Source organism: Anoplopoma fimbria, chromosome 10 (assembly GCF_027596085.1).
Source record: "Anoplopoma fimbria isolate UVic2021 breed Golden Eagle Sablefish chromosome 10, Afim_UVic_2022, whole genome shotgun sequence".
In the NCBI taxonomy this organism is placed as follows: Eukaryota; Metazoa; Chordata; class Actinopteri; order Perciformes; family Anoplopomatidae; genus Anoplopoma; species Anoplopoma fimbria.
This window is the reverse complement of record NC_072458.1, coordinates 8,129,466-8,155,072: the sequence shown is the minus strand read 5'-3', so window position 1 is coordinate 8,155,072 and position 25,607 is coordinate 8,129,466. Positions and strand designations below refer to the sequence as shown.

The following is a 25,607-nucleotide window of genomic DNA, read 5'->3' as shown; positions in this document are numbered from 1 at the left end:
GTAACGTTTACAGAGATAAATTATTATCATTATAATTAACTTTTTTTTTTTTAATGGAGCTATTCTCCGTTTTGTCTCTCTTTTGCTTGTAATTTGTACCAAAACACAAAAGTTCTTGCCAGAAACCCTCAATACATTATTAGGAGGTTATTTGGATATTTAAGATGAATTTGTGTAAGGGTCTTTACAAAGAGTTTGAGTTCACATAGAGACATAACATATATACCCTTTAAATTGAAATCATATAGTATAGAGTACTTTAGAAGCCTTTAATGTAGATAGATGAGTTAAGATGATGATCATAGGTTATTTGGAGTATAAGTAAATAAGATTTTACCCTCCAAAAAAAAAAATGAATTATACACTATTACTATAATCACAGATGCAATTTAGGGGTTAAATCAGCATGTTTACTAAATGGAGTAGCGTTTTTCCTCTCCAAATGCTGCCATGCTCACATTTTTCAAAAACTGATTGGGAAATTACTTCCTGTTACACTTCTGTATACACCTTTGTGTGTGTGTGTGTGTGTGTGTGTGTGTGTGCGTGTGTGCGCGCAGAGATGAAACTGAGCCCACAGCAGGCGCCGCCTCCTCGGGGAGCCGCCCACCAATGAAGTCGGCCCTTGAGGCGGGACGAGGACTACCCGATGTGCTGGCAACAGGTTGCTCTGGTAGAGGTGGGGGGGTGGAGGAGGAGGAGAGACATTTTTTCCCCGGTGTCCTCAGTTCATTGAGTAACATCTTCTCATCCTAGCAGCGCCGTACGGGGCTGCTGCTGCTGCTGTGAGGACTGATACAGGAGCGCTGACTGAGGAGGGAGGCACGTTTCCGGACCCGGATCATCTTTGCAGGTGCGCTAGAATAGAAGTATTGACACAGCTGCTGACTATTTACTCTCCACTTACTTTTGTTGGATCAGGTAGGTAGGTAGGTTGGGGGGAGAGTGCATTTACTGTAAGCCTGTAAGCATTTTTATAACATTTGGATAAGCAGAGATCGGACACCTGTGGCTTTGGGGATTGGACTGAACCGTCCTCCCTGCTCACGGTGAAGACCGAGCATCGGTTGTTGTTGTTCGGGAGGTTTTAGTCGCCGCTGCCCGTAATCGGATCTGACTGCGCGGTTTAAAAAGCAGATACTAGAGGTTATAATAGCAGGTAAAGGGCTTCAAATAGGACGCGTGGGGGTGTGGGGGGGGCAGGTGCGTTTGGTTTGTTTACGCTCACTCTCCGCTCCGCTCGTGGTCCCACCGGCGCGAGTAAACAACCCGGTGGTTTCGACTCGCACCGATACTGACTGACCGGATGGGTGGGTGTGACGCAATGAACCCACGCTCAGACAGGTGCTAAGGGGTTTCTACTGTGCTGGAATGGTTTCTCCCAAATGAAGTGTCTTTAGTTTACTCACTGATATGAATTTATAAGTGATATTATCGCAGCCAAACTGTGAGCCAAGCTGTTTAAATAACCTCACGGCTGCCAAGACAATACAATGCGGGCTTTTTATTCCTTAGATAAAAAAATAAAAAAAAGCAAGATAAGCCTCAAGATAGTCCCTCATTTGCCATAATTATAGTTTACAGCTCACCTTTTCATTTGCATATTAAAATAAATTGCTCCAGAAATAATGTTGTGCTTGGGGGCACACTTACATGTACCTTTAATGAGAGACAGGTATTTTAATGTTGTTGCTATTTTACACAAGAGAACCTGCACCTACCCCTCAAGCACTGCCTGAAACTCTGGCGACTGTTATGGTTTGCTTCTCTGTTCACCTAAAAATAAATGTCAGGCATTGAAACTAAATGTTTTTGGTCTCAAATAGGGCTGTGTATTATTATTTAATACTTTAATTGGAATCGTATGTTGATATGTTCACATGGTGGCATTGTTTTACTACATTTTGCTTAATCTAAATTATTTTTTTACAAACAAATATATCTACTGTATAACAAACATAATTTCATAATTGAGGTTTATTTTTGCATGTGTGAAAAGTTAAATCCGATGTTATTATTGAACATCAATCTGATTATTTACATGATTGTGCATATATTTGACACATGCTGATTTATAAATTGATTTCAGATACATATTCATAATGGTTTACAACTAATGATTGTTTTCATTATGGATTGATCCATCATTAGGGTATAAAATGTCACAAAGTTTTGAAAATCTCTAGAATCCTAAAGATATTCAATTGAAATGGAAATAAAACAGCAAAAAGCAGAGGCTGGAACCATTCCAAAAATGTTTTCTTGAGGAATGACTTAAACAATTACATAAATTATCTGAATTGTTTCTAAGTCACATCTGAATTGTTTCTAAGTCACAACTGATCTCATGATAAAGGCCTGCTGGCATTAATCTCAACCAAATCAAACAGCCCTAGTATCAAAGCAGCTCGTCTTCTCGGTCAGATACCGAAGCGGCAAGAGACACTGTGGGAGAAAGTTGAAGATCAGACATTAGAGGAGGTTGCAGGAAGGGCCAGAGGAAAATGAGCGATGGCAGACAGGCCCGTTTGGTAACATTCCTGTCTCTGTTGACGCAGCCATTCCTTGTGACAAGAAAGAGAAGGAGACGAGGTGAACCTGTTGTCACCAAGCAGTGCTCGGCTACTGGCTGTTGATCAACCACCGAGCCTTGAAATCCTTGTTTACCCAAGGAACATTTTTACACCTGGGAGCTGTGTGACCAGTGAACAGCAGCCGAGAGCTGCTCAACAATAGACCATCACATCATCCCTTTTTAAGATTTTCCAACATAGCTGAAGAGTAACCCTCAGATCATTGTTTTGATATCTAGTGTGCAACACATTTTTCAAACCTGTTTTTTGGTATATTAGAAGGGGGGAATTAATTTGTTTTGCATTGTAATTTTAGTCTGCAGTGTGTCATCTTTTAATGAGTTTCTTCACTTTTTATTTACTGCCTTTGTGGACACTTTTTCCACATGCATAGGCTTTACAGTTTGCACTGCCCTAGTTCTCAGTTTCCTCTTAATCTGTCCTTATTAATACAAATGCAAACCACGCGCAATGCCCAGTGCAAAGGGAATGTCTGGAATCCCAAGAATGTTTCACAGAAAGACAAAGCCTGACTTTCATTCACCAATCTCACCTCAATGCCAGTCAAGGTGCTTCGTGTTACACTATAACCAGATATCAGTTAGAATCGGTTACATTTTAATTTCTGTGGGAGTCGCATCTGTAGGTCTGGACCAGGGAAACAGGCTGGGGTTAAGGTACGACGGTGAGCTCTGTAAAGCCAGAATCAGATTTAGCAACGCTTAAATAAAAAAGATGAACGTTTGCAGGAGAAATAACACCTTCGTGTGATCATGTGACAGCAATAACAGGTGCGTTTTAACTTGGTTTCCACATTAGTTGGTACTCTTTTGCCACTGAGAAAGCAGTAATTCTTATTAGATCAAGATGGTGAATGCACCGTAGTTCCGTACATATGTCCATGCACACCCTTTCAAGTGCGTGTGTGTGTGTGCTTATGTGAACACACTCGAGCCGGCGTGTGTGCCCTGCACTGCTCAAAGTAAACAGTCTACGCATGAGTGAGTCCGCTCTGAAGTCTGGTGACTGTGGAGACTGGCAAAGCTAGCGAGAGAGGAGGGAAGCCCATTCCTGACATAGCCCCCAGTGTTTAATGCTCCACAGAGCCTGGACAAAAGGAGGAGTATTCACCTTATCATAGTGTTCATCACCAAGCTCATTCTCAGAGCATATAAGGTGGCCAAGACATGCTTAGGCTATACTACCATTACTTTATATATTATTTATTTATTTATGCTACAAGTCTGCAAATATTCTGATAAAGTTGTTTCAGTCATTTTTCAAGCAAAAATGCCACAGATATGGTGGTTCCAGTGTCTCAGATGTGAGGATTTGATGGTTTTCTTTGTCATGTATAATACTACTAAATATCTTGTTGGTTGGATACCGAAGCACATCCATATAGTTGGAGAATTTACCAAAGACAACAATTTTAAATAAATGATCAAAGGCAAAGCAACAGAGCCAAGATAATCAGATTTTTATTATTTTGATCTTAAAATTCTGGACCCTACATTTCCCATCATGCCCCATTTAATTGTAAAATAAGTTGAATGCCCCTTTAACACAATATTAAAGTAGCACACATATATCCACTAAGTCAAATCAGTTGTTAAAATTGTTTTACCAATATCAAAGTCAAAAAAGACATTTACAACTCCCTCTCTCTGTGTGCTTCACAGCTGTTTACATAAATAAAAATACTAAAAACTCTTTCATTAATAATGATTGGATAAAAACATCAACACACTCAGGCTGCATATGTAAATTAGAGGCAACATACAGTATTGATGACTGTATGACACCCAGTCACAGGCTTTGTTTTCCCCGACTCCAAAGCACACCCTCTGAACAAAAAAAAGGTATGCCTCCACTCGTACAAAGAGCTTCTTAATGCCCCAGTGGCATATTTGTCAAAAGATGAATACAATTCATTCTGGTTGAAAAGGAATTAAACTTGTAGAGCAGCAAGAGAAGATGGCAGCTTCATCAAGGTGTACCAGCAATCCGATATGATTACAGTCATAGCAATTCCACCAGGGAAGAAGGAGTGACACATTCAGGTTAGAAGAGGAGTTTGAGTTAGGGAGGAATTACTTTTTGTAAATCCTGGAAACCACAAAAGCACAAACGGTGTAACAGCTGAAAAAAGGCCTGAGAATTGAATCACCTGCGGGTCTGTTTTTGTTGATTAGAGAGAAAAGGGGAATTTCATGTTCAGCCATTGATTTCACCTGACTTGTATCTTTGCTGTTTCCCCTTCCCTGTCCATCCAGACTGCTTGTACACAAACCAGGAAGTCAGCATGAACACTCTGTCCACTGACAAGAAGCCTCTCGTGGATTACGGCGTCCAAATCCGCTTCATCAAGGACCTCCACGACACGGGCGGAGGTTATCCTGATAAATCCAGAGGGAGCAACAGTGCAGCATCTCCTTCCAATAAGTACGGGGTGGCAGTGCACGTTCAGGGAATCTCTGGACAGCCGTATGTGGTCCTGAAGGATGGCGATAAAGGGGACTCTTATGGAGTTCAGCTGAACAGCCCCAGCCCCAGCTCAGGGCCCCCTTCACCTTACAACAGCCTCCCCAAAACAAGTAAAGGACCAGCAGAAGTAGCAAGCACCTTTAGCCCTGCTGTAAATGCAGCATGCTCCCCCGTGTCTTCAGCAGAGGAGGAGGTAGCAGAGATTTTTGGGAGCCCTCATAAAAGACCTCCAGGGGATGGCCAAGCAGGAACCCAAGGGGAGGAAGAGGGTAGAGCTGGCAGAACAGTTGAACCCAGGCTGAAAGCAGCAGCCAATGAAGCAGAGAGAAACAGAGACAGGACTAGTAACGAGGAGTATAACGAAGCAGGCCTGAAACGTGTCAAAATAAACGGCATGGGACCCAGAGGGTTCAAGCAAACTGGCCCTGGTTACACCGGCTCTTTGGGGAGACACAGCGGGAAAAAAATGAGCACAGAGTTGTTCCCAAAACCTCCACCATCAACTAATGTGGAGCCAATCCCAGAAATTGACACCGACTCCCTGGCTCCCATCAACAAGCTCATCAGTAAGTTCAACAGTGGGACTCCAGCTAGCGCCCCACAGACCAGAGGCCGCTCCGGAGCGAGGCAGAGGCTCAGTTTTGACGAGCACAGGCGGTCAAGAAGTCTCGATGCGAGAAGAGATGTCCAGCCTGAGATTCCCTCTCCGAGCTCTCCGACTCCGAATCCCTACGCTGTTCCTCTGTCTACATCCTCCAAGTTGTTGGCTGCATCTGTCCCAGCGAGCAGCAGCCTGGGAAGCAGCCCTGCATCTGTTTCCAGGGTGACGACAATCGAGGCCCCGAAACCGAGCTTCAAGTCACCGGGGAAGTTTGTTGCAAAGGACAACCATCCAGCCGTAGCCAAAAAGCCTGTGAGTACCAGCATTTTGGGAGGTTTTAAATTGTCTCTTTGTTTTGTGACTGTTTTGTGACTCTGCTGACTCTATTTGAAGGAGATCACTCCAAGGAACCAAAGCAAAGTCAATGGGGAGGAGGCTCAAGTGAAGCAAGCTGTTAACAACACCCTTAAAAATGGGTAAATAAACAACAAGATATGACGTACAGAATGTCTAGAGACATTGTTACTGTATATGTCTAATCTGATCTTGTCTCCGTTGTTTCCTGATCAGCCCCAGTGAGAGTGAGGTGTTCCTCAAGAGAAACGTCAACCTCTTCTCTGAGACAAACGGCAGTTTTAAGGTACGACGAAACTTTAAAGCCTGTGATTTTTTTCAAAGGTTTTTTTTTATGCATATACTCACACTGACTTTCACTTAAAGAAAAGAAAACTGTGATAATGTAAGCACTGAAGTTCATTCTTAACCCAGGGAACAGTATGTGTTACAAATAATATCAACTCAGAGGTTCATTTAGCTTTCTGTGACATCTCACTGTAGATATTTTTCTGCTGGTTCACATTTAAATCAAGCTCCAAAAAAGCTACTAAATTGACCTTTGAGTTGGGATTATTTTGTCACACCTTAATAACCTCTAGTGTTAGTCCCTGTATTTAACAATCTGCTAATAATTAAGTGATTAATATCAAGTTCCGGTCTTGCATTTTGAATTTTGCAGGTGGCACAACACTTGGATTACAGATTGTGTCTTTAAAGAAATAGTTCAACACATTGGGTAATACGTTTGTCCACTTTTATGCAGAGAGTTAAATAGAGATATTGATACAACTCTAATGTCTGTAAGGGAAATATTGAGCGACAACCAGCAGCAGTCTGTTAGCTTAGCTTAGCATAAGAACTGGACAGGGGTAAACAGCTAGCCTGACTCTGTCCAAAGTTAGCAAAATCCACCATTCTGCTAAAGACTGTTTAGAGCCTTAGCAGTCTTTATGCTAAGCTAAGCTAACCAGATGCTGGCCTCATACATCGTACCGTCTTGAGAGTGTACTACTACTACTGCTACTAGTACTACTAATACTTGCTTTAAAAGTACTAGTAACATAATTGTTATTTTTTTTTGGGGGGGGGGGGGGGGGGGTGGCAGACATCTAACCTTAAAGCTCCCCACTTCACAAAAAGCTCGACAAAAATATTGCATACATATATAAAATGATATAATAATAGAACATGATCATATTAGATTTTGTTATGTGTAGGTTTTTTGTCAAATTAAAGATGTGGTGTCTGTGATGGGCGTCTGCTTCTCAACAAAGCAACTCTTGTTATGAAGCTAACAGATGGTTGGCAGCCCGTCTTCTTTTCTGAGGATATGAAGTTTCTATTTCATTCACTTTGTCTCCAAGGATCCTCTTTTAGCAGGCCAAGAAATGCGAAAAATTAAGTAGCATGCTGAGTATTCCTCTGTCAATTCTGGTGCCATCTTTGCTCCTTTGTGTTCCTGTGACACCTTATTAAAAAAGATTGTGCCATGTTTTTTATGAGCACGAGCACACCACTTCCTTTAAATTTGCATCATTTTGCATAAATCTGCATACAGAAGTTATTCCTTTGTGTCCTGTAGCTTCTCATATTACATACACTTGATTATGTATGACCCCCTTGTTATGTACTTCTCAGTGTGTTGGTGACCATGGCTGCGTCTGAATTGTTTGCCCGTCTTGTCTCTTGGCAACGATGCACCTGCAGAGGAAAGCTGTTGAGGGCTCAGTGTGTGTTGAGCGCGCAGTCATTGAGAGCCTTCAATAATTTAGTTGGACTGGAACCTTGCACCAGCTGGGGGTTGTCTTGTCGGATGGGACTGATCCTTTTTTTGGAGCGGTCTTGTTGTACAAAACCTCCATGTTCTTCAGGGCTGTAACCATGCTGTCTACTTCACTAGATTTAGTTGCTGATTTCTCTTCCCCCAATAATCTGAGGCTCTTCAGAAGCGATAACAGCTACTGAAACATCCACAGCCAGCATCAAACTGCAGGGCGAAGGGGTTTACAGTGTTTGTTTTCCGCCTGAGGCTATTTTCTTTTTCTCCAGTTCTGCCTCGAAACCAAAACATTGCTTTTGTCTGCATGATGCCAAAAACATAAGATCAGAGCAGGATCAGATGAGTGTGTGTTACAGAGGGATCATCCAAATCTGTTTTGAAGCATTTGTGATACAACCAGTGGAAGATAACTCTCTAAAATGTCTGCTTTCAGGGAGTTATCTGCATCTGGAAGGGTAACACAAGGCAGGGCTTGCATTTCCCTCTGTACCACTAATGTCTGAAGCTACTTTCTAAGTGCTTGTGGTGTGTTTTGACTGGTCTAATGCAGCGTGGCCAGTTAATGTGTTTCAGTGGGAGAGTGATGGAGTGAATGCACTGACACCCTGTTTGTTCGCCCAGTTAATTGTGGATCAGGTGCTGGTGTGTAGTTGGGTTACCTTAGTCCAAGAAAGTGATGCATGTGTGTTTTATAGAGAATGAACACTGATTGCTGTTGTTTGTTCAAACCTGCAAAGGACTAGAGTACTCGTGGTTCAGCCCTTAAAAACAAAGCTATGTATTTTTGCTTTCTCGCGGCAGGTTGCACATGTTTACAAGTTGTTACCATTTCAACCAAAGAGTGTTAATTCCTTCTCAGGTTGTTTAATTTCAATAGATTGGGCCTTCCTGTTTTCGCATGTTAAAAGTCCCATTCATTTATCCATAAACAATATTTTAATGGAACTGTCCCGGTTGAATTACAATACAAAAGATCAATGATTGCTCTAGAAAGTCGCAGTCGTCGTCTGTGTACATACAAATGTAAGGGAATAAGTTAACTAAGACTCCCAGGGTGCATTTCGGCAAGAAACATCCAATCATCGGGCTTAAAATGATGTTAAATGTGCCACGAACAGTGACTGGAAGCTTACAATTATGAGAAAAGTCATTTTACATTCTGCATCTAAAATCAATTTGCTTTGAGATCAATATCACAGGTAGGTAAGGGTCATAGATATTGTAGTATTTAGACCCGTCCACCATGCCAAGCTGATGTACAAAAACATGATTTCTCCGAGACAAAGTTCAGATGATTAAAACTTATGGCCTTAACACAATCCTATCTGGTTGTTACATTATCCTGTAGAGCTCTTTGTTTCTATGTTAAGTTAGAATGAGGATATGATTCATAGAAAAGTTTAATATAGGAATAAAGAATACTGAAAAACACAGAATTAGCTTCTCCTCCCACTTTGCAACTCTTTGCCTGAAGTGATAACATTAACCAGTGATTCATGAGTTAAAAAAGCAAAAGTCAGATGAAAGTCTGAAAAAATAAACAGCATAACAGAATCAATTTCATTTTTTTCTCATGGCCTCTAAGAATAAAAAAGCGATATTGGGAACCACTGGGTGAGAGGTTATCAAGACCAAACCAACCATTTTTTTTAGATCAGACTCTGATAGAATCTCGATGCATTATGTAATCACATCAACCTCAAGTATATCTGCTGAGACTGCAGGGCAGGAGAGGAAGATCTCTTTCATTGGAGATAATTAATACACATAAGAATACAGCTGATGCAATTCAATCAAAGCGCTCAAAAAAAAAAAGAAATCTTATCTTCTGTTAATTATCTCTTTGTGAGGACAGAGAGAAACTGAAATGTCCCAAAACGGAATTATCTGCAAACTGTCCTGCAGGGAGAGAGAGGAAAAATGAAACAAATCTGTACAAAACACATCGCTGATAAGTGAGGAATGTGAGGTCCCCTGAGGACCCAAACCGCCCGTGATCCCCGCTTTGTCTCTCTTCTTCTGCTTCCGTGTGTGCGTCCCTGTAATGAGTGTGTAGGAGGATAAGAGAGGTTTCATGGGCAGGCTGCATTTACGCCTCCTTTTTCAGCGAGATGGAGCCTTGACGAGCGGCGGTGTGGGCGACGGCGCTCTGGCTCTGCTCCCCTGCAGCCTGTCAGAAAGAGTTGTTAATGCAAGGAGACTGTCTTTTGCTTGACGACGTCTGAGCACATTGGCAGGGCCTCCTCTCCTCAAGGATTTTTTTCTACTGTCAGAAACTAGGGCAAGGAATCCGAGTCAGGGTTTCTCCTTTTTAAAGTTTCAGATAATACAGAGGGCATAATGCATTCGCAAGCTCGACATTGACACTCTGTTGCGATGTTTCTGGTCCTCCTCTGTGTTTTTGTGCTCACTTTTTGTCCTGTTTCTCTCCCAAACAAACTCCCCCTCACACCTTTTCTGTGTGTTTGTATTGTGTACGAAAGGGAGGATCTGATGGGAGCATCCAAAAGGGAAAACTCCAGGAACTTGAGGAGCAACTCAAGCGCTGCAAGAAAGAACTGCAGCAAGTCCAGGATGAGTAAGGAACTGTGTGTGTGTGTGTGTGTGTGTGTGTGTGTGTGTGTGTGTGTGTGTGTGTGTGTGTGTGTGTGTGTGTGTGTGTGTGTGTGTGTGTGTGTGTGTGTGTGTGTGTGTGTGTGTGTGTGTGTGTGTGTGTGTGTGTGTGTGTGTGTGTGTGTGTGTGTGTGTGCCTTCAGTTTATTGCTCCTGTGGCTTTTTCTGTCACAGCATCATTTTACTTTTACCTTACTGATGGGCTTGTTAATGTGTTTGACCTTTCAATATTGATAATGTGCGTTTGTGTGTGCGTCTGCAGACTGGCCGAGGAGCGAATGGACCGAGAAGGGGCGGAGTCTCGTATGCGCCTACAGGAAGATCAGCTGGCTGAGCTTCAGGAGGAGCTGAGGACGGTTTCAGAAAACTCTCCTAACTCAGTGCAGACGGTACTTTACACTCTGGGGGAACATAGGAAACATTGCTGCCCTTCTCCTTGTCTGTCCATCTGACTGTCTCTGTCTTTCCTTCTGCAGGACCTGATGAATCTGCAGGCCGACCTGGCTGAGGCTGCCATGTTGCGTCAGCGCCAGGAGGAGATCCTACGCCAGAGAGAGCGGGAGCTGACGGCCCTGAAAGGGGCGTTGAAAGAGGAGGTGGAGTGCCATGACAGGGAGATGGAGGCCCTGAGGGAGCAGTACAGCCAGGACATGGACAACCTGAGAGCAACCATGGAGCAGTTCACACAGGTGGGTGGCACTGTCCTTTACATTTTGTGCATAGAGTCAGTCACTCAAAATCACACTTTGTTTTTAGCCCATAATTTCTTCTAGGGTTTGAATTGTATTACAGCAGTTGAATTGTTGTTGTTCAATGGACATGTAAAAAGGATTTTTGAAATGGATTCATCTGTTCAGGCTTAATATATGAGCAAAAACTATATAAAATGATGGAGATAAAAGGAATACATGTTGGGCAACTGAGACACAAAAGAAGACTTATTAGACAAATTGTACACAATGAGAATTTAACATTCTTGTTGTGTACCATTAGTCCGATAAGTCTTCTTAAAAGTATAAGAAAGTCTGACACTTAAACCCAGGTTTCTACATGGGCAGTTACTTTGCTTTAGGATGAGTGTGTCCCGGTGTGTTTTAGTCGAGATGAGCCCTGAAAAAATCTTACCTGGTTCAATAAAACAAAACAAAAAAGTGTTGGTTTAGTAACTCTGATGTCACTGAACCAACACGAGTGGATTCAATAAACTGAACAAAGAACAAGCAAGACACTAATAAATACCGCTTTAAAAGAACAGGTCAGCTGCAGCTCCATTTTATGTGTGTCTTTAAGTCCATTTCAGCACTCCAGAAAGTCTAATAGACAAGTGCTCCGGATAATAAACCGACTGTGAGGGAACCAAAAGATTCTGCACACTGCTAACTACTTGCACTCACTTTATAAATGAAGAAAGTGAGCAGCTTCTTCAGCATCAACAATATTTGTGTTTATAATTCAACATTAACCTGCACACAGACACATATTTTCACTTTCTCCAGTGTGTCTATCTTCATTATGTTGTGTCAGTGTCAAAGTAAGAGCCTGCAGATTACAAAGCAATTAACCAGGGAGGATTTATAACCTCTTTGACGCTTAGAGCTAAACCAGCCGTGAAGTTTTCTCAGTTTCCGATCACTGTAATTATTTTAAAACTATGATTATTATATACATTACATTACATTACATTACAGTCATTTAGCAGACGCTTTTATCCAAAGCGACTTACAATCAGTAGTATATTACATATCATTCACCCATTCACACACTGATGACAGGCTACCATGCAAGGTGCCACCATCAGACTCTAACTAACATTCATGCAACATCCAGTCCACACCGATGGCAAGCCTTCGGGAGCAACTTGGGGTTAAGTGTCTTGCCCAAGGACACATCGACTGCCGAAGCCGGGTATCGAACCACCGATACTTTAATTATTTAGTTTGTTACATCACCGTCTGCTAATAGATGGAAACATTGATGGGAATTTTTTTTTATTTTCGGAGCATCTCTTTGTACAGAGGTAGTTGGAGAACAGTCAGGTTATACCTGTCAGGCAGTTTGTGCATTCTGCATCCGTTATTAAGGCCTTATTAAATTGTGCTTTGACGTTGCATTCGCCTTGTTTTACACCCAGGCTTTGTCTTGTCGTTCTGTTTTATGTGTCAGCATGCTGCCAGTGTTCAAACACCGAGTCGGGGTATCATGGGGTCAGGCTAAGCACAGTGTGCAAAGTTAGAAAAGAGAATTTTGCTACTTTTGATTGCAATGTGAAACTTTTCCAGTTGTCTTTCTGTTGTAGAGTTTCTGCCAGTTGACTATTTTTGGAGCGTCTTACTGACGGATGTGGTGTAGAGGAAATTTGAAGCATATATGTATACAGGAATAGATCATTAGGCAGATTCTGGAAACGGCAGTGTCAGGAAAAAAGTAGCATGCAGCTCGAAAGCAGGAAGTAAGCAGACGGTTGGCAGCTGCTTTTGATGTGGCGATTTATTTGGCGAGAGCAGGATTAAAGAAGATGGATCGTTGTTTGTGGCAGCTCCATCGTGCTCCATCTTCTCTGATATTTTATGGTTTTATTTCTCACGCAGAAGTGTATTTTAGAGGTTGGAGACATGCTGATGAAGGCATGTTCCCAGAGATCTTTATTTTCCTGAAATAGAAACTTGAACTAAAAGATGTGATAGATTTGGGTGCCTGAAACTCCTTTTTGAATCACAGATTTTTTTAGCGCCATAATAATGTGAAGGGTAATGAAGAATAATTCACTGTGACTCCTATGACTCGTAACGTTATTTTTTTGGGTGTTTTGTGTGCGTCCGTTTTACAGTCCCAGGAGCAGATAGAAGAGGAGCGGGAGAGGGTGAACGCCTCCATGTTGACCCTGCAGGAAGAACTGGAGGGCCACAGAGATCAGGAAGAGCAGTGGAAGATGCAGCTGGACGACACCGCGCAGGAGCTGCAAAATACCAGAGAAGAGTTAGTGTCTATAGGCCTTTCTAAATTCTATCAATTAATTGTGGAGCTTGGAATACACATACTGTATCTCTTTCGGCATCTAACTTCAAAGGAGGAAAAAACCCACTGCATAAGCATTAATAAACGTTCAAAGACCGTGAATATGTGGATAAATCAATGTTCATTTTACAGAACTCAGATATAAGCTTTTAATTCTAAGATCTCATGCTGAACAAAAACTGATTATGGAGCCATAACAGAATCAAATGCACTCTGCTATATTTTATACTTTTACCACCAGTTCAAATAATTGAAAGTGCTCCCTGAAAACTTTGGTTCTGAAAAGATCTTTGTGAATATACTGAAGATACCCTTTTTAGTTCAGTCTTCTCTGGAGTTATTTTTTAATGCATGCCCTCTTTCACTTGACTTTACATTCAGCAGGACCTGGACGAACGGCACCAGCAGTCGAATGTGAGAGAGAGAATCACTCTCACTGTGTTTGGTTTGAGTAGGTTTAGCCTAGTTTCAAATCAGCAGATCTGAAATTGAGATATATGTTTCCTGAAATTCACTTGAATTTAAACAAAATCCACTCCGATCATATCATAGCGGATTTTGTGATATCTGATGATTTTGATCATTAGATCTGTCAACCTTTTACTAACATTGATCCAGTGACAATAAACCCAATCACTCAATCAATCATTCAAACCAATCAACATTCAGAAATTAGACCTCGTTAATTGTCTTAAATCATATTTATCAATAATTGTTTGATTTCTTTTTCAATCTTTCAATCTTAACAACACATGTCCTGATTTGCTTGCTATTAAACATAATTGATTTTGAATAAATAATTAATGCAATCTAAATTACAATCCCACAAGGTCAAATTGTGGATGAGGTTTTAATGGTTTAGCGCAGTAGTTTTATCCCTTTGTGCTTTGTTTGTCGTTAGCCACTGCTTACTTTGGTGTGTGCACGTGTGATATGGCCTTGCTGTGTGTGTGTGTGTGTGTGTGTGTGTGTGTGTGTGTGTGTGTGTGTGTGTGTGTGTGTGTGTGTGTGTGTGTGTGTGTGTGTGTGTGTGTGTGTGTGTGTGTGTGTGTGTGTGTGTGTTTATAGATCTACTGTTATCACTTTGTGTGTTCTTTGTATTTTACACAATCATTTATTGAATTTTCAAGAACAGATCTGGACAAACAAAAGGGCGAGTTAGCATGTAGACGTACACATTACATGGAAAGACATTATCAGAGCTTGGATAGTGCACAGATCAGAGAGTGCACAACTGTTGCAGAGCAGTAAAACACCCTGGAGAGAGCATTAGACATTCATGTTATAATTCTACTGTAATAATTGCTGCTGTTATTATAAGTAGTCTTATTATATGAATCATTTATGTCATATACATTGAATGTGTTGTATCTAAGAACTGTTATGCTGCTCATTCTGTACACATGACATCTATTGCATTCTGTCCATCCTGGGAGAAGGATCCCTCCTCTGTCGTTCACCCATAGGTTTCTTCCTTTTTTCTCCCTGTTAAAGGGGTTTTTTTAGGGGAGTTTTTCCTGTGCCGATGTGAGGGAAGGACAGAGGATGTCGCATGTGTACAGATTGTAAAGCCCTCTGAGGCAAATTTGTAATTTGTGATTCTGGGCAATACAAAATAAATTGAATTGAATTGAATTGAAAGGATGCCAGACCACAGTGCAATGCCCCCCCACCCCCACCCCCCATCGGCACAACTTGAAAGATTTCTCCATGCCACTGGTTAACAGTAGGAGGTCTTGGCTTAATCCGCTGAAATGAAATGCATCTTCTTGCTAATAGGGGAACGCTTGTTCAAAAGTTCTCTCTGGACCCTCGTCAAAGAGAGCCTTTTGCCTGAAAGATTCAGCAGAAACAAACCAGGATTCACTTGTATTTCTCTATAAAAAAAAAATACAGTTCAGTCCCTGTGAGACTTCTTCACTATGTGTTTTTTTTAACATCTACTTTCTCTCTGCAGGCTGCTGAAATCTCGTTTGCAGAGGGATGAATTTGAGGGTGAGCTGAAAGATCTTAAGGACTCACTGCTCAGCGCGAAGAAACAAACGCCTGCCGATAACTTGTCTTTAGCAGAGGTAATTCAGAGGAAGGCAGATTATGCTCGCTGTGTGGGTGAGATGCAGGGGCTCATCTCCTCTGTTTTACAGAACGATTAGTGTTTTGTTTTTTACAGTAGGGTTTTCCTCTAGCTGAATCTTCAATCATCTCATTCATTGTTCCTGCACTCACACATAAATTCACACTCAAAAGCCCCATACTTATATTAACACACTGTTATGTGCCTTGCCACATTCTTCATACTCACACACACGTTATTCATCTCTGATTTCTCATCCCAAGGAGCTTCGGCGTTGCCATGATGATCTGAAGCGGGCTGGCGCCGATCTGGACAAACAAAAGGGCGAGTTAGACGAGAAGAGAGAGACACTTCGAGCCCTGAAGAAAGCAAGTGGAGAGAAAGAGGCTGAGCTTCTGTCTGAGATCAGCAGGTTGAAGGAGGAGTCGCAGAAAGACAAGGCCGAGCTGGAAAAGGCGCAAAGGAGGTGAAGCATCATTTGATGATATAACAGATACAACACCAAGAGCGCAATTGAAATGGATTCCATGTATAAGACAAACAAGGGTGTAGAGCGTACATATAGACAAATGTCATCGTTTTAAAGTAAAGTTCATGCACATTATGTAAATTCTGCATGTATCTCTCTCTGCAGTCATCAGCCGGGTCTTCAGAAAAGACTGTGATGGACCACAGCGCCAACCTGGAGCTCCAGGAAGCAAACACTCGCCTCAGAGAGAGGCTGGCCCGCATGGTACAGCACAAAAAAAAGACACCCAGCTGTACACACATGCATGCAAAATCATGTAAACCGACATACTGTACAAGGACAAAAGAAATGGCCTCCCACACAGACTCTATTTTCAACCTAGAGATGTGAAGTGAATTCAATCCAAAGACAAATTCAAACATAGCTCAGAAAATAATCCCTTGGAGATAAATGTGCACAAGATGAGCATTGTGCTCCATGTGCGTTGGAACATCAACGTATTCTAGCTGTTTTAAGATGCTATAATCTTGTTAGCTTTGATGTGAAATGATCATGTGATGAGCATACACAAAGCAGTGTAGGTGCAAAGCCAACACAAATCAACATATCTTAAGGAGTCGGAGAACGATTTTTGTCGGGAGTTTGTATGCAGTGATCAGGGCAACAAAGACTGTACCCAACTGTTCTTTGAATATAAAAATATTTTTTTTAGTTGCAACTCTTCCTGTTTCACAGGCCAAACAGGTACATCAATACAATACCCACATCAAATGCCTTTTACTTCTAGCATAATAGTAATAAAAACACACCTTTGTGTATATTTTCTCGTTCTCCAGACGAGGCTTCACTGCAGCGCGCCCCGGAGCCCGGAGGCTGAGGAGGCAGTGGAAGCTCTGGAGGATGAGAACCGCTCCCTGAAGACTCAGCTGGAGGAGGCCAAGAGAGGAGCCACCCGCCTGAGCAAGGAGAAGGACGAGCTGACCCGGCGGCTGGAGGAGAGGGATCTGGAGAGGGAGGCACTGAGGAGGGGCAAGAGTGACCTGGAGGAGCAGAAGAGGCTTCTCGACCGAGCCCTGGAGAAGATTAACAAAGAGGTGCCTGTTAGGGTTCCAACTATGTCTCATCTTTGCTGATGTATAAAGATATGTCGCTCACTGCCGTTTCTCTCTTTCTGCCTCCTCCTCGGTCAGATGGAGATAATGATGGGAGATTCCCGTCAGTCAGTGGCCGCCCTTCAGACGCAACTTGAAGACTACAGGGAGCGCTCGAGGAAGGACATGCTGGAAGCCCAGCGCAACTGCAAAGACCGGCTGGTGGAGCTGCAGAGGGCTCAGAACAACCTGAAGGCCCAGCAGGAAGAGGTGAGGACAAATGGGTTGGACAAATGGAAAGGATAAAACACAGAACCTGTGAAACTGTAAAAAAAAAAAAAAAAAAGGTTTCATAATGTTTTTTTATGAAATACAAGATTTACCCAACGGTAAAAAAACTTAGCTGTTAGCCTGTTTTTCTTTTAAAATCTCTTCATATGTATTTTTAGCCATGCTAGCAGTACAGATCGAGGGATAACAAAGTCAGTCAGTAGGTTGGCAAGTGGACTTTGGTCCTGACTTAAATATCTTAACAACTAATAGATTGATGGCCAGTTTTCATGGAATTGTATGAATTAAATTTCTATTTTTTCATGAGCACTTAAAGGACTTCTCATCCAATATTGCCGTAAAAGTTAGAGGTTGTCCTTTATTGATTGTCTAAAGAAGTTTTAGGAATCTAAGACAGAAGAACAGAAAATTTGGGCCAGAACTTTATCAAGTAATAGAAATCAGGACTTGTATGTGTATGATTTAAATATGTATTCCTCATTTAATCTTAGAGTGTGTGTAAGTTTTTCAGTGTCACAAGGCAATATGGAAAAAGAGAATGCATGCCCAGCAAACTCTAAGTTAAGGTTGGGGGGAAGTTGAGGACAGAAACTGCATGAAAGTAAATTAACTACGAGTCAAATCAACTTATTATGGTCCCCTCCATCTTGTTTCCAGGTTTCCCGTCTGAAGAAGGAGCTGCTGGCGTGCAGCGAGGAGAGAGACAGCGCTCAGTTGGAGAGAGACCTCCTCAGCAACCGCCTCAAACACTTGGACAGCGAGTTGGAATCAGAGAAGAGCACCCACACCGACCGCACCAGGGAGATCAGGGGCCTGGAGGTGAGGCTTTCAAGGTCAAAGGTCACATACTGGGGTATCTAAAGTTGGATGGGAGTAAATTAGGGAGACGGTGATGTGTCAGCAAATTGAGTGAAAGGGTTTAGCTTTGACTATGGCAGATTGAGATGTAATTATCTGTCTGTGTGTGTTCACAGGATAAGATTAAGACCATGGAGATTGAACTGGATGAGGAGAGGAGTAGCGTAGAGCTCCTGAACGACCGCATCACACGCAGCAGAGATCAGGTGCCACATAGAAACATTTGAATACACATGGAAATAAGCAGGAGGCCTTTCTATGTAAGAACAGGTGTACTTACGGTTCCTCTTCATTCCTTTCTCCTCTCAGGTGGACCAGCTTCGCTCAGAGCTGATGCAAGAGCGTTCGGCGAGACACGACCTTGAAATGGACAAGAGCGCGCTTGAGAGACAGGTACCGCTCACTTATTCGTCCTCTGCACATGTACATAAATTATCACTCACAGAGTTGGAGCAACTTTTTATTGAAATGAGTAGATCATTCAGCTCACTGTCCCACTTTGCTCTTAGATGAAGGAGTTGAAGTCCCGTGTGGCGGACATGGAGGGACAGAATCGGCCCTCGCCTGCACTCAACCTGCTGGAAAACAAAATTCAAGAGTTGGAGGAGAGGCTACGCAGTGAAGAAAGGTATGGCTGAACAAATGCGATGGCTCAAAAAAGAAGGAATCTAGATATGGAGTCCTACTGTGGTTTATTTTATTGTGTAACAGCAATCAATCATGGTCAATCATCTATAACAAAACACCTATAAAGGGGCAAGGGGGAAGAAGAAAAGCTCCATAACATTGTGTAAATTCTGAATTTCTCCATACAGAGAGAAGGCCAGTATCCAGGCCTCGCAGAGACGAATGGAGAGGAAGCTGAAAGAGCTAAATGCCATGTTAGACCTGGAGAGAAGCCAGCATGTTGAGCAGAGAGATCAGGTAAATATCCATATTTTGCATGCAAATTATATTAAAGTAGTGTTTGTTTTGGTGTTGCTTGGTTAAACACAAAATGATCTAACCGGATCTAACCAATTACTGGTTATAGTTTGACATTTATTCACTTTCTTGATGAGTTGGATTAGAATGTCTGTCTCTTATAATATAACATTAAATTCATTTGGAAGACGCTTTTGTCCAAGTGCCTGAAAACCCTGAAGGAGCAAGATCCATAATGGTGTCTCCTCGTCCCTACAGTACAAGTGCAAAGAAATGGAATTTTCGTTTTGTTTTTTTCTTTCCTCTATAAAACAGAAACAGCTAGCCTGGCTCTGTCCAAAGGACAGCCTTGCTAATGATATATTTTCATTGTGTGGATTAGACACACAAGAGCTTTAGAGGTGCCGGTAGGTGGATTTTGTTTTACTTTGGATAGAGCCAGGCTAGCTGTTTCCCACTGTTTCCAGTCTTTGTGCTAAGCTAAGCTAACCAGTTGCTGGCTTCACTCCAGCTACATATTTACCACACAAACGCAATCTTCTCATCTAACTCTCTGCCAGAGGTCACACAAGTGTTTTTTGAAAATGTTTTTCTTATATCAGATGGGTGAAATTTATAGACTAAAGTATCAAATATTTCCTGTGGTTCTCTCAAGTTTCCCGACTGTGTGTTTGTACTACTTTAGCAGTTTTAATTAGGTAGTAAGAATGATCTATAGATACTGTTTGACCTTCACCTGCTGTTTAATCATTAATGCAGGTCAAACAGTGCTTAATTGCTTCTTTTACTAAAGACTAATCTCATCTGCACTGCTCCCGACCCACACTCCCCCTCACTCGGCCCCCCAGGACGCTCCCTGACCTCCCCTCCCCTGTCATCTCTCTGCTGCCTCAGCCTTCGTAATGCAGCCGTTGCTGCTCCCCCACATACCCCACACACCTGTCCTAACCCCTTCACCTTTAACCCCTGCCCGTTTCGCTTCTTCCCCTCCGCTCCCTCTCGCGGCCCACGTCTTCACCCTTGACCTCCTCCGTTCCCCTCTAACCCCCTTGCCTCTCCCTCCCCAGCTGTCTCTGCGTGTGAAGGCCTTGAAGAGGAAGGTGGACGAGAGCGAGGGAGAGGTGGAGCGCTTGGAGGGAGTCCGCCGGAAGGTTCTCAGAGACTTGGAGGAGCAGCAGGAGCTCCAGGAGGCCATGCACGCCAAAGTCACAGCCCTGGAGACTGAACTAAAGTAGGACTTGAGTTATTGTCCCATGAAATAATGTTGATTTACTGCAGTGTTAGATGACAGCTTTTGACACATAACCACATCAATACCAATGCGTCCTCTTTACACTAGGTGGCAGTCTATAGTAACTAGCTGGAGACATGCCTGTGTTCACTAAGCTGCAATGTATGAAAGTTGAAGACCTGAGTCAGTGTGTCTGTTTGTTTTATCTCAGGCGGAAGTCACAGCAAACCCATCGTGCAGCTCTGGGCTCCTCCGCTCTGAGCTCCGAGGACGAGGAGGGGTTCTACGACTCCAACATCGCCTCCATCCTGAACGAGAGCCACCCACAGACCAGCAACTGCTAAAAGGAAAATGAAGAAAAAAAGGTCTTTCATGTCTCCAGTGCAAACACTTATAAGATTTTTATCAGAGAGAAGCACTCAGGGCGTCATGGACTCGCTTGCATGGAGAAACTCGGTTGCCATGTGCTACAAACTTGCCTTGCAGTTGTTCTTCGGTTTTATTTTTAGTACAGCGGTCCAACAGAGACAGGTTGTCAGGGTAATTAGATTGCATTTCTTTTTTTTGAGCCCTCAGCTGTGATAATGATTGCTTCACTGCTGTCATGTTTTATCTGTCTGGAGATATTCTGTTTGTCTGTTATGCTGAGAAGAAGAATTACAGTAACACTTCAAAATACAAGGATTGATTTCATGTACTTCAACTTGAATCTTTTCAAAAAGGCTCTTTTTTTGTCGTGTGTTCTTTGTATGGACTTTATTTACTGTGGTAGCACATTACTGGTTTATGTTCAGAGGTCATACAGTAGACTCGCAGATTCAAACCACTTTTAAACCAAAAAATATTTTGTTATCTTATTCAGTCTTTTATGTGTTTGCTTGCGCATGATAAATTACATCTGTCAGTGTTTTTAGCAATTAAAGTGTTCTTTGTGTATTGAGAGTGATATAATTCTTCTTCTTTTTTTTACCTTTGAATGTGATAATTACAGGTCATTTAAACTGAGCCTTTATTTTTACACTGTATTAGCTGTGCATACCTGCTACTCAAGACAATCAAATACATGTTCAGTAGCACTGTGCATCCTCTCCCTGTACACTTTTCTACTAAAACACCTTTACCACCAGATTAAGTGGTTTGATATATTCGTAAACTCAATTTATTTGCATGTTTTCACTCAGATGCCTTAAAAAGTAACCTCTAATCTTGATTTTCACTTCATGTTGTCTCTGCATGTGTTATGTTCATATGCTGCTGCTGTAATGCTTTAAATAGTATTTTCTATGCTCGCCTGTGTTTGTGTTCTCCCGTACATTCCCGTTGAAAGAATCATTGGCTTAGTCTGCGAGGCGTTCCACATTTCTCTTTGTCGCACCTGTTTTTGAATGTTGATTGATATCTCCTAATGACATTTTGTCATGTTGATGTGTTGTTACATTTTTAACATGCCACTTGTCAATTTGCACAGGGGTAATTAAAGGCAAGGATGCTATGAAATGAAGAATATGATCGTTAAGATGCTGCCGATGTTTTTGACAAATATTTTAAGTAAATGTTTAACCGTGTGTGCAATTCAAAGAGGTATATGTATTTTTTCCCTTATCTTCTTGATTTCTGATCTCATTATATTAATAATGGGCAATCTATTTGTTTTAAGGTAAATCCCCTTCTAATGAGCTTTCATTGTGACAAGACACAAAACCCACAGTCCTGGTTTTGTGTTAAAACGTATTAAGAAGTTTATCTGAAACTGATATGAGGCTTCAGCAGATTGAATTAGACAAATGTGGTAGATATATTTTTCCAAAGTTTCTTATTTTATTATAATTTCTCCTGTTTTTTGATACTATCTTCCACTGCACATCAATGAGGAAACAAGAGAAGGGAATGTTGTACTATAAAGACAGAAACATTGTGAAAATATCAACTTTACATTGATGAACAGGAGAACTTCTTAAAGCAAAAATTACATACAAGGAATTTGACTATGTTTTTGGCATCTCTCTTTATGTACTTATACAGAAATAGAATTAACAGTTGGGACCATGACAACAAAGCTGAAAAAACAAAGTTAGCAAATAGAAAGGCCTGCTATGTACACAAGCAGTGAATACAAAAAAATATGTTTTTACATAAATATATAAATCTACATAAATGACCAATCATAGGATGAAGATGAACTGTATTTACACAAGATAAGTTCTATAAGTTGTTAACAATTCATATAGTGCAAAGAAATGAACGGGTAACCATGGACTGCATGATTATAAGTGTAAATCTCAAATCTGACTATTTTTTTCACCTTTTTCTCCACAAAGTTGTTACAAGGGTTCTACGTAAATGTGATATTATATGAAACCAGAGCAATTGCCTTTTTCCACGAGGGGATAAAAGGAGGTCAGAGGATGAGGTGACTTATTCAGCTAAATGGATGCTTGAAACTCTAGACCTCCCTGCCTCCGGATACAGTCACCATTTATAAAATTTTCTTTTGATTCTTACCCAATGAGAATGGCAGCTGCATGAACCATCACATCCCATGGGTGTGGCCGTTGCATCATACACGCCTGCTCTGTGTACATGTCTCTGATGGAGGTGTGCCAGTTAGCGGCAGGCCTGAACCTCTCATCCCAATTTCACTCCACTAAACCTGCACCGCATCACTTCACTGCACATTGTATAGTTTTCCTGGTGACATGAATATAACGAGATAAAAACCAAAGTATATACAGCCATGAGTTTAAATCTAAAAAACATGTCCCACAGTCCCATGAGAAAGGTTATAAGAAGATTGACATAAAGTGTGAATCCATGATCAGGTCTTACAATAAAAGCTGTAAGGATACAAGGTTTGGACTCGCAAACTGGGACTTTGTATTTATAAAAGAAACCAGTTTAAAATACCAATAAACCTGTGGCAAGTTCACGTGATACAGAGGATACAGAGACTATAAGATCAAGACCTGCTTCTTTGTACTACTCTCCTTATGCTGCAGGTTTCTCTCTACTGCAAACAACATCAACCTGCCTGATGGTTTTACTGTCAGGCAGGGAATAGATACATACATGGTGCCGTGGCATTATGGGTAACTTATAGTAATATCTGGAGACAAATAAAACAAATACTACTGAAATCCATTCTTGTATTTTACCTGTAAATACTGTATCTTAATTTTACCTATCACAATATAACCCTGGTAGACCTTTTGGTAATTTGCTCTTTATAGTCAGTTTCTACTATACTGAGCATTTGACTATCCAAATGACGGTAAGTACAGCCTCAAGCAGACACAGAGGAGAACTAGTCAGATGTTAATATCTATCTAAGAGTGGGAATATGTTGAGTATGTCACAAAACCTGCAGTGGATTATTATTTCATCTTCAGTAATGAAACTCTTTGCCATAAAACGGCACAACGAATGAGTATTTGGTTCTATTCAAATAAAATATCCTGCCTTAGTAACAAGTCTGCTGCATATACTTTTAGCTCTGGCCGACTTTCCCCCTTAGATACACAGTCTGTAATCCTTAGCTTGTTTACTGTAATTACTGACGACATCAAGCTGTAATCATGACTCCACCTCATCCAACCTTCCTGTCTTTGGCCTTAGCTCACATTCTCTTCTGTCGTTTCCCACAGTTGGGACTCTCCTTTTCTTAAAGTTTCTGTTTCTTTTTAAAATATTATAATTTTCAATGACACAGCCATGAATATGTGTTTTCAACATGATGTTCGTACATTTCCATCAATCAGGGACACCAAGTGTCTAATTAGATCCTTGTTTGTGGTTCAGTGTAGGCAATCAGTGATGGAGCTTTTCTGTCGCGTGTCATATAATTAGCTGCTCTGTTAGTGCTATTAAAATACATTCATGATGCATGAGAAAGTGGGCACCATTGTCTAAAATGTTAAACAGGAAAATTTACTCCATGACATTCAACTCTTTAACTGGAATAGATTTGGTTAAAATAACAAGCACCTTTTATATTGTACAGTATACAAAGGTGTCTACTCATCTAATAAAGGCCGCTACATTAATCTATAATAGTAGTGCATTTTTACTATGGGATGGGCTTTTCAAAATGAGCTGCCTTTCAAGTTTGTGTTATTCTTGCCAGTAGTCTATTAAACCCCACAGGTGCCTCACACCTTAGGTTATTGAAATTCATTGATGTGAACAAAGTGAATACTTTTGTTTGGATGTCACAGGACAAACAGTCCTGTGTGAAACCAAGATTTAAAACATAATTACAGGATGTAAAACAGCTGGCATTCTACTAAAATAATACAGTGGACTTATATGGTTTGAACTGATTCGTGGATAAGACTCTGGTTTTTCAAAGGCAATGGACTTCTTTTCATTTTATGCCACACCTGTCTAAAACTATAAAGCAAGTAACAACAGGAGACTACAGTCTGTCGTCATTTGAACACGTGAAGTTAAACGGACATGTGTCAGCTTGATTCTATGCTCATAACATATCGATGGATTAAATCTGTTAAATAAAATCATCAAACATTGCATACGTATCACATTTTTCCTATACCAAAAATCTATTTAGTGCACTACTTTTTTCTCGCTGGTTTGATCCATTATTCAACAAAGATCACAATGTTCTCACTCTGTCAGCAACATTGTCAAATGCTGAAAGTAGGACACTTTTTCTGGGCTGATGTGTAACACTTCATGCCCCAAAACGTTTCAAGCCATATGCCACCAAAGCCAAATGAGTTCAGCCATAGGCCTAACAGGTTAATAAGCAAGTGTAAGTGACAACAGGGCAATCCGACATGTGACCGGGCTGTTATCAGACAGGACTACATCCTCTTTGCAGGTCCGACACCAAATGATCTGCCGCTCATGGGAGGCAAATCACAGCTACTGCAGATTACTGGTGCTGACAGAGATGTTGCTTGAAAACTGGGGGGGAGGTTGAACAAAATTCGTTGAAGCAAGCCAGATGAAAAGAGACAGCATATGGAATCAATCTGGAAGAAGATCAGGAAGGTTACTGAGGACAAAATGCTGTTTTTCAGCAGCAATCACACCAGATGTCTGCCGGATGGAGGCGTCATCAACATCTCTGAGGTCAGACACGGTTTATTTCTTGAGTGTATCAGTCATTACCATCACTATAGATCCCTAGAATAAAAAATGAATGTTTGATTTGGATTTATTCATCTTATTTATATTATACATGGCTGACTGCCACTTGTTATCAATGTGATGCATTTTAGGCAGCCATAAATTACAAGATATGT

At 41.4% G+C, this 25,607-nt stretch overlaps 1 protein-coding gene across 1 annotated transcript; it reads left to right on the top strand.

Moving 5' to 3' along the window:
- Positions 1–662: 662 nt before the first annotated feature.
- cgnb (cingulin b) lies at positions 663–21,859 on the top strand. Its single transcript, XM_054606371.1, has 21 exons — positions 663–853; positions 4,850–5,973; positions 6,055–6,137; positions 6,232–6,301; positions 10,261–10,355; positions 10,653–10,779; positions 10,867–11,079; positions 13,218–13,366; positions 15,363–15,477; positions 15,743–15,945; positions 16,016–16,025; positions 16,114–16,212; positions 16,785–17,042; positions 17,139–17,309; positions 17,988–18,149; positions 18,305–18,394; positions 18,498–18,581; positions 18,698–18,816; positions 19,004–19,112; positions 20,180–20,343; positions 20,555–21,859. The coding sequence occupies exons 2-21, from the start codon at positions 4,879–4,881 to the stop codon at positions 20,685–20,687; spliced, it is 3,549 nt and encodes a 1,182-aa protein (XP_054462346.1). The 5' UTR covers positions 663–853; positions 4,850–4,878; the 3' UTR covers positions 20,688–21,859.
- Positions 21,860–25,607: the final 3,748 nt, after the last annotated feature.